Source organism: Boleophthalmus pectinirostris, unplaced genomic scaffold (assembly GCF_026225935.1).
Source record: "Boleophthalmus pectinirostris isolate CB_2022bp ecotype Guang Dong unplaced genomic scaffold, ASM2622593v1 HiC_scaffold_7, whole genome shotgun sequence".
Lineage (NCBI taxonomy): Eukaryota > Metazoa > Chordata > Actinopteri > Gobiiformes > Gobiidae > Boleophthalmus > Boleophthalmus pectinirostris.
Genome location: NW_026571473.1, coordinates 25,703,323 through 25,712,535, shown reverse-complemented (window position 1 = coordinate 25,712,535; position 9,213 = coordinate 25,703,323). Strand labels below are relative to the sequence as shown.

The 9,213-nt window shown below is 36.2% G+C and overlaps 1 protein-coding gene across 1 annotated transcript; it reads left to right on the top strand.

Moving 5' to 3' along the window:
* Positions 1-2,766: 2,766 nt before the first annotated feature.
* Positions 2,767-8,859, top strand: boka (BCL2 family apoptosis regulator BOK a). Its single transcript, XM_020918814.2, has 4 exons — positions 2,767-3,312; positions 5,022-5,150; positions 6,637-6,800; positions 7,783-8,859. The coding sequence occupies exons 1-4, from the start codon at positions 3,099-3,101 to the stop codon at positions 7,906-7,908; spliced, it is 633 nt and encodes a 210-aa protein (XP_020774473.1). The 5' UTR covers positions 2,767-3,098; the 3' UTR covers positions 7,909-8,859.
* Positions 8,860-9,213: the final 354 nt, after the last annotated feature.

The window sequence follows — 9,213 nt, the reverse complement described above, 5'->3', positions numbered from 1 at the left end:
GATATTATTCTATTTGGACGTTGTAAAACGCAACATAGTTTCTAATTTTAAACAAGATTTTTCTTTTTTATTCTTTTTCTCAATACCACTCTTGTTTAACAGACTAGATATGTAGTTTCTTACATTCTGAATTTGAAATTTATGTCCAAACAGTTACTATTACAATTACTTTACTCCAGGGGTCTCCAATTTTTTTCCCCCAGTGAGCTACCTTTACAAAACAAAAATGCCAGAAAGCTACTAGTTTTAGGGGTCACAAGAAATTTAGTATATAACAGAGCCACAGCAAGCTATAGATGAAGTACAATTAAGTTAGTGTGACCAGATGTCCATTTTTATCTGGGACATGCACAATTTTGAGCCCTCTGTCCCCTGTCCCAGTAGATTTATACAAAACCAGTGTTTTGTTTTGTTTTTTTTCCCCAGTTTTATACAAGAAATGTCCCTGGTGTCCCTATTTTTTTACCAATCTGATCCCTGTCAACAGTAAAGAGGATCATAAATTGTCATTTATTTAGGTAACATAGAGAAAATCTGCTTAAAAATGACCAAAACAGAAAGAAAATGTGAATAGTCATGAATGGGATGAGTACTGAAAAGTTTTCATTAATTACACACTTGTTTCAGAATTTTATTATTTTACCAACCATCTCAAACCAGGGGTGTCCCAGTTTTTGATTTTGAAAATGTGGTCATCCTATGTTAGATGCCTATAAAACATAAACCTTTATCCATTTATTAGTTCCAATGTTAGGCATCAAAATGATACATGTACAATGGTCAAATTAATCAGGTTTTACTTATTCAGCACAAAACATGTAATTCAGAAATCTCTTGGCGAGCTACTGGGAAGGGGGTGGTCTACTCGTACCTCTATTTAAGTAATATTTTGAAGTAACTGTACTCTAAGTTGAAATCAGTTTTGTTTACTTTGCATCTACTTTATTTTAACTTTGTTTGTTGACCACTTTCTAAAGCTGCAGATAAACAACAAACACAGATGTCACTTGAGGTCAAGTTGTTCCATTTGCATTTCCAAAGCCGTGATTGTAGGACACGACAGGACCGTTTGCATTGCTACTGTAGTATGCAAATTACACTCACCAAATATTTCAGTACACAGTGTTTGGTTCCTTGTCTGCAAACATGGCTGCAGATCTGACAACTCATCATACATACACCTCAGGGCATTCCTTAGACAGGCCCAAACAGAGTAAACACAGGGCGTGGTGGCTTCCCCCGAAATGCCAGTGCTGTTTTTTTTTTTGTTTTTTTTTCTGACAAAGTGTTTTCTGGAGCAGGGAGTGGAGAAGGTGTGGAGCTGCCGTGATACTTTTGCTGTTACAGACTCACATATCAACTGTGTCAACAACATTTACGCAACGGACGGGTCGCACAGTGCAACTCTGTGGCCTAGAAACCAGTGTGGGACATCTGGTTTCAAGTAATTCAACTCCATAATACTGATATTTATCCCATTCAGCGTGAAAATTCTACATAAGTAAAAGTAGAATTACAATTACAGCTCCACTCGTGTACAAAGTAATCGGTTTGGTCATTGTGTATCTAGTACTATTATTGCTACTACTACTATAGGTCAGATACTACTGCATGTGATAAAAAGCAGGCCCTCACTGTGACTGTGTATTATTGTAACTAATATCTTTAACTTATTTAAAGAAAAAGCAGTTAGTTCTAGTGATGAAAGAGTTTTAATTATAAACTCAAGGTGATTAGGCATTTTTTATGTAATTGTTGCAGTTATTACAGTATATTGTTGTTTACTTAGGCATAATAATTACTTTCAATGAGTACTTATTTATTTTAAAAGGTTGTGGTCCACTGCAGCACTGAATCTATTTGAACCAAAACATGACAAGATAAATACACTTTACTTTTGTCTTTGTCTTTAAAAAGAACATAAGAAGTTAAAGTACATAAGAAGATTAAATAAACATCTTTGGCTGAATCTATTTGACTTCTACAGATTCCCATGCATGGCCTACAACCTCTCCTTTTGCTACTTACTGAACTTTGTCTGTACCTATGATTCTCCTCTGAGTAGAAATTTTAAATAATAATAACTTGAACATATATTTCATTTTATATTTAGTTTTTTTAATGTAATGGTCTTTAAGTTGTAGCTTTTTTACTTCTTGTTACACTATCCACTCCACGTGATCTGCTTCTTATAAAACATGTCACTGAAGGATTATCTTTGCCTGATTACAAACTGTGGTGGGATTAATATTATCATAAGAGGAACATTCACTGTCTGACCTTCCTCATTCCCTGTAGGCTTCAGTACAATACAATTCAATGTGTTCTAGTTGCAGGCCATAACAACTTGAAATATGTGTTTTAATAGCATTAAAATGTCATTCCTTTCAAAATATTGCTCCATTCAAGTTTTGTTTTTTACATCTGAACTTGATTAAACAGCTGTGGCGCACTCCCAGAAATTAAATTACACTTTAGGATTTATTTAGTTGTGTTTGTTGACCTATTAATTCCTTGCTTGTTTTGAAAAGGAAATTGGCTTTCTATAGGCCAGTGTACGTGTTCTAAATCGTCAAATAGACCCCGTATTCTCTAAAATCATCCAAGCAGACACACCTTATTGAATGTGGTTGGTTATTAACGTGTTGCAATCGCCTGCTTGGATTGAATGCGAGAGTTGGATTGTTGTGTGTAGTGCTGTGTGCCGTGCGTACCGGCGGGGCGGGTCCACAGGCTTATCTCCGCCTTTGGACTTTTGCAGACAGTAGTTGGAGTCCAGAATAAGTGCCCTTAGAAGGAAAGCTTGTCAAATCTGGCTACGTTTTGATGCCGAGCGTTGCGTGCCATCTGCCTGCGCTTTGGGAACAACAACCACGTAACAGCCATGGATTTTCCCCAGAAATGAACTGAAACAGGCGCAATCAAATAGTTTAAAGTCAGTATTACACGTGTACTAACAAAATATTAGTACAGTGGTATGATAAAGATCCAAAAGAGACCCTGAAACGCGTAGTGCAGGAAAGGGGGTACAGCCAAGCGCAAGTGTCCGCGGCTCGAGACAGCGGAGGCGGGCGGGAGACGAAGGATAACGCGGCGCTATGGAGATGTTGCGCCGCTCCTCCGTGTTTGCAGCTGAAGTGTTTGACCGTTCACCCACGGATAAAGAGCTCGTGTCACAAGCCAAAGCGCTCTGCCGGGACTACATCCACTCCAGACTGAACCGGGCCGGGATTGGCTGGTCCAAACCCGAGCACGGACTGGTGGCGTCAGGTGGTTCACTTGGGGAGATCTCCTCGGTGCTGATATGGTTGGGTGAGTCTAATGCATAATTATGAACATGCTCACAGTATCATTGCTTTAGGGCCATAATGATGAAGGAAACTGATTATGTTACTTATAAAAAGGTTAAAAGTAGACTTATGTCCAACTTGCAACTTTCAGGTGTTAAAACTCTAAATTAAAACTTATCCACTCTGCAGGAAATATTTCAGAAAAATCTGAAAGACTAAGCACTACTGGCCCATTTTTGAGTATTGGCAAACCCTACAAAAGTAGATAATATTCAACTTAAGTCAAACAATTAACTTGTGAAATGTCAACATACTTTTATAGAGTTTCAAGACTTCAGTTTTAAGATGGTCCTTGTTTTCTATAATGTATTATTTGCTGTGGTTAACACTTCTTTATTGTGCACTCTTGAAGCTAAAATAATAAGACTATTCAGTGTATTTGGTTAAGTTGTTAAAAATACTACCCATGTAACTTTATTATCCCATAAAATTGTATACATAGTAGTTAAAACGTACATATTATCTCCAAACAATCACACTTATTCCTTGCTCATTATTTAGATTACAGGAGGATTCCCATAGATTTGGGGTCAGGTTTTGTAACTATGATCTCATAGCCTGTCTGCCCCCAACCTATTTTTAACACATGGTGGTCTTTGGGTGCTACAAGCTATAAACATCAGACCCAAGCCATTTTATTATTCAAAATAAAAACAATGGTATAAGTATTTAGGACAATTAAAGATAAAATGCATTATTGCCAATATAGTGGCTTTTATGTAATGACAAAAGCATAATCTATTGTATATAATGAGAAGGCAAAGGGTAAGATTAATGGGGCATAGTAATATTATTGTGCAATAACCTAATGGCTGTATTTCCCACACAAGTTCTGCAGAGGTGGCAAAGAACTGACTGCACAAAAACTGGGAGTGTCCAAGTTAGAAAGTATTATAACAAGTAAACTTGTTCTTGATTTGAATTGTCAGGATCCACTGATTGAAGCTTAATTATTGAGAATAATTATTGAGAATAATGTCCCAGGCAAATAATATTTAATTTGCAGTAGTCTTTTGACTAACGATGCAGGTAAGTTTGATCTCATATAAATAAAATTCAAATCTAAAACTGTGAAACAGTGTTGTTCAAGTGTGAACAATGTCTCTGTATTCTTGTTGCTAAAATGTTGATTCCCCCAGACTTGATGCATTGGCTGTAGCAGTGACATACCTACCACTACCAATTTATCAGTTTGTTATTCAGACATTATTCAGAAATATTTTATTATGAGACTACAGCTAAAAAAACACTGCAGTGATTGACAGAAAGTGAAACATACCAATACAAGGTAATAATCAGAATAGAAGTGGAACCACATTTTTTACTGGAACTGACTGAAATTTCAAGGAGTTTTACAAGGAAGTTTTGTTGGTATGTTCTGGTGGTAAGCCAACAAGTCAAGTGCCTGTTGTACATGTGCGTGTATGTTCAGCACAGTTGTAGTTGTAGCAATAGTGACAGTAATACAGATTTTATCATATTGTGTTCAGTTATTTTATTTATTTATTTGAGAGCACCAACATCCCCTAACTAATATATTATAACTACTACTTTAACAACTTTTTCTTTTTTTTTTAAGTGATTCAATTTTATGACAGTTTTTGATACTACGTTCAACTACAATCTTATGTGAGCTTGCTTTTTACCTTTTGTCTTTCCTTTTATGGTCAGGTGATGAGCTGGAGTACCTCCGTCCAAATGTTTACCGAAATGTGGCTCGACAGCTCAACATCACGGTGGCCTCAGAGAACGTGGTTTCAGATGCCTTCTTGGCTGTAGCAGCAGATATTTTCTCTACAGGTAAAGATATGCTTTCATCTACTGCAGCACTAAAACTGGTGTAAACAAAGGTGAAACGGATCTCACCAACTCGCGGCTATACCAAGAGATAAAATGCATTATTTATTAAGGGAACAAAAGGAGTGCATTAGAACTAAATCTAAATCTAGAACTAAACCAAGACAAAACTAAGACTAAAGAAGTGTTCTAAACCAAGACGCTCCAAATGTGAACCAGCCCTAACTAGAGATTTTGGAAAATATTTCTTACATGGCATATTACTTTTACTTTTACTTTAAAAAAGGAACCTCTAGTCTACACTAGTCTAGAAACATGTTCCCCTTTCCCATTGTTTGTGAAGTTTTAAACCAGAACTGTTTAACTCCTATAAACCGTTTTACAGCGCTTCTTGTCTAAGATAGGAGTGCACTTATCTTTGAGGAAAAGAGCAGTCAGGAAAAAGCCATATTTGGTTAAAGTTATACCCAGAACACTGGCTGTAGCAGACAGGGACGGTTACACCCTGAACTTAAGTTGTAAACCTCAGCTGTCCCCTGCAACGTAGAATCATCATACCACACATAACTACGACAAAGTTATATCATTGTAAGAGAGTTCAATACTGGGCCAATGACATATTTGGAGCAGATGTTTATAGAAGAAAACATTTACCATTGCAGAATAGGACTTGTCTAGCAGAGGTCTAACATTAGCAAATTAAATACTTTTGTCGATTAGTTAAAGCAACTAACTGTAATAGCATTAAAGTGGACAACATTTCATTCATCTTTTCCATATAAAAATGGATTGTCACTGTCACTGCCACTGCTTAATAATTACTAATGTTGTTTAGCTAACTACATTTACATAGATCTGTGTGGTTACTAAATTGCTGTGTCAGAGTGGGCACTGTGGTAATAGTGTCTATTCATGCAAAAAGGAAGTCCAGGACAGAAAGAGATTAGATTACATCCCCAAAGTATTTGAATTGCTTTGTACAAAACAAAAAGCAAAAAGTTAACACTGAAATTGCATATGTCCTCTTTTGCATAGAAAATAAAGTTATGTAATGCAAGGTTCTAAACTTTCTCCGGCTTGTTAGTATTACATTCAAATATAATGCAAGACTAGTCACGCAAGAAAAATAACATTTTATATCAAAACCAGATGTTTGTTTACAACAGCAAAATACATCTGTATTACTCAAGGATGAAACACCAAATCATAAGTGAATCTGAACAGAGAAGAAGAAAGATCCTCAGGCAAAGAATGTAAAAATGAATGTGCAAGAAAGCAAGCAACACTGCAAACTGTTTAAAATAGAAACTCATCAATAATTCTGTCACTGATGGACTTAAGATGCTCAAACAAAAATGTAGAATGTGTGTGTGTGTGTGTGTGTGCATAGTTTTACTCGGACTCTTGGTTATGAGAAAAACACACACCAAGTTGATCCTAATCTAAAAATGTCTACTATTTGTGCTTGTTTGTTTATGTGTCCCTCCAGGAGTGACTTGGGGGAAGGTTGTTTCTCTGTATGCTGTGGCCGGAGGATTAGCTGTGGACTGTGTGAAACATGGACACCCAGCGATGGTCCACACTATAGTGGACTGTATGGGGGAGTTTGTCCGCAAGAGTTTGGCCTCATGGTTAAAGAGAAGAGGAGGCTGGGTAAGAAACTTAACTATTGTTACAATTTGGTCATACACCATCTAGAAACTGATGCTTAAAGAGTATATTTCTTTATATGCCACTTATAAACAACACAGAAATAGATACAGTATTCATAATCAACACGGAGCGTATTCTAACATTTTGGTACACTACAAATTATTACAATGGCTATTATGCTTGGAAATCGCTTTTAATTTTTTCTCAATTTAGCTGTATGCTTAAGTAAATTAACAAAAACAAAATATGCCATAAACAGACATAATAGAACAAAACAGCCCAAGTAATTCATGAAAAAAGTCACCTGTAGGTTAGAGGTTATACAGCCATATACAGTACAGGTTGACATAAACCAATAGCCTATTAGACAAAGGGACTTCCAGATACACATCTTCATAACATCAGATTTTGTACAAACGTGTGAAAAACCAACAGGAGTCCAGACATGTGCTGAGTGAACAATTGTGTAGTGGTGTATTCAGAGACTGTGCACATAAGTCATGTCTGTTTGAGGAGAACTGGAGTGTGACAAAAGGGGGCCACAGCAGTGTATAATTGACCTCATAAGCACAAATAATAGGATTGTTTATCGCTGTCTCACAGCCATAATTCTGGACCAGCATTTTGCTCCGTCATTCTGCCCTAGAGGAAACATAAATTATAACCGTAGGCCTGCGGACCATGAGAGGGAAGTGATTAGTGTCAAAGATGACATTAAACTGTGTGCTCTGTGCTATTTTATGGACCCTGAAAGCTCCTAGGTCTTAAAGTGACAATACTCTATTATTACATATTTAGGGAACGTTTTGAAACAGTCATTTGGTGTTAGTGGCCTCTCCAAAATCCACTAATCATGGTCATGATGGGTGTCTTGAACGCACTGCCATTGAATCTAGCCATAACATGACATTAATAAGCATAACAAATAATATTGATTAGTGTAAATATTGTCTGTGTGAACTGTATGCCTTTGTATTTCCAGGTGGATGTTACAAAGTGTGTGGTGAATACAGATCCCAGTTTCCGCTCTCATTGGCTCGTGGCTGCTGCTTGTACGTGCGGGCACTACCTGAAGGCCATAGTTTTGTATCTGCTCCGAGACAAGTGAAAAACATTGTTATATTTAGTCATCTGGAAGGACAGATCAGTGCACTATGCTCACAGCTTTGGGATATGTTTACACTTCACTGCACTGAGCCTTCATCCATGGACCACGGTTTCTTCACAAACTATATCTTTTTTGTTTTCGTTTGGCCTTAAAGATTGTGGCACACAGTGAAAATATAATGTGCATGCTTTATATGTTGATTAATATATGTTTTACTGAATGATAAAACTACACAACTTCACACCTGTAGTAATAGATTGTACTGCCTCTTGTGGTAGAGACTAGGAATGTTTTTTAATAAAATAAATGGTTAAAAAGTATCCAGTAAAAGTAAAAGTACTTAAAGTATTAAACAAGATTATGAAGTACTTTTACTTTTTGGCCTTCAATAACTTTACATTAATTATAGGTAACTTTACTCACTAAGTGTCCAGATTTCTCACTGCTGTCAAAAAAGTGCACAGTGCAATATATATAAAAGGTATTTGTTGTTCTGTTAACTATGATATTCATGTAACAGAATAGTTCCTGATAGATTTTAACTCACATACACTGAGCTGTATTAGAAGACTGTATGCATTTTTTTATTTTATTTTTATTTTTTTTTTAGATTTTACAAACGCAGCCTCAAAATGCATTGTTCTGTTATAATGATAAGGCTTAAAATTTTGTGTAAATTTGCATTAGGTTCAGAGACCCTGGCAGTTGCTAATCTGTCGCCATCATGATTTGTGCGTCTTTTAAAGCTCTGTTGTAATAGCTGTGATGCAAATGGAGGCGTTGTCTTCTCTGTGAGCACTTTGATGACATTTCATATATGTAGACTTTATTCTATGAATAATTTCACTTTTTATGACCTAAAGCACTAGGAGTCCTAGTAAAATGAGCAAATGTCTGTCATTTCGTACACAAATAATGTAAGATTTAAATAAATGTTTACTACTGTGTTTACTCAAGTGTGGATCGATTCAGCTGCATGAACGAGTAATCTTGTTTTTGTCTTTGTAAATCTAAATTTCTGTTTATTAAAAAGACTCATCATAGGTGAGAAATGTGAATATTTTGAATTTGAATGTGTGGTTAAATGTTAAAACAATAGCCATATTTGACAGATTCTAGGCCTGATCTATACAAGTATAGGATGGATATGATTACATTCACAAGCGATAAGAAATCAGGCAATAGTTATGTAATATCACAAATTTCATACCTTTTTTGAGTAAAGTCTGTCTAGTATCTTGGCTATTTGTTTTCTATACTGTAGAGGCAGACCAGACAACCTCAGTGACTTTTCTTCTTGAGCGC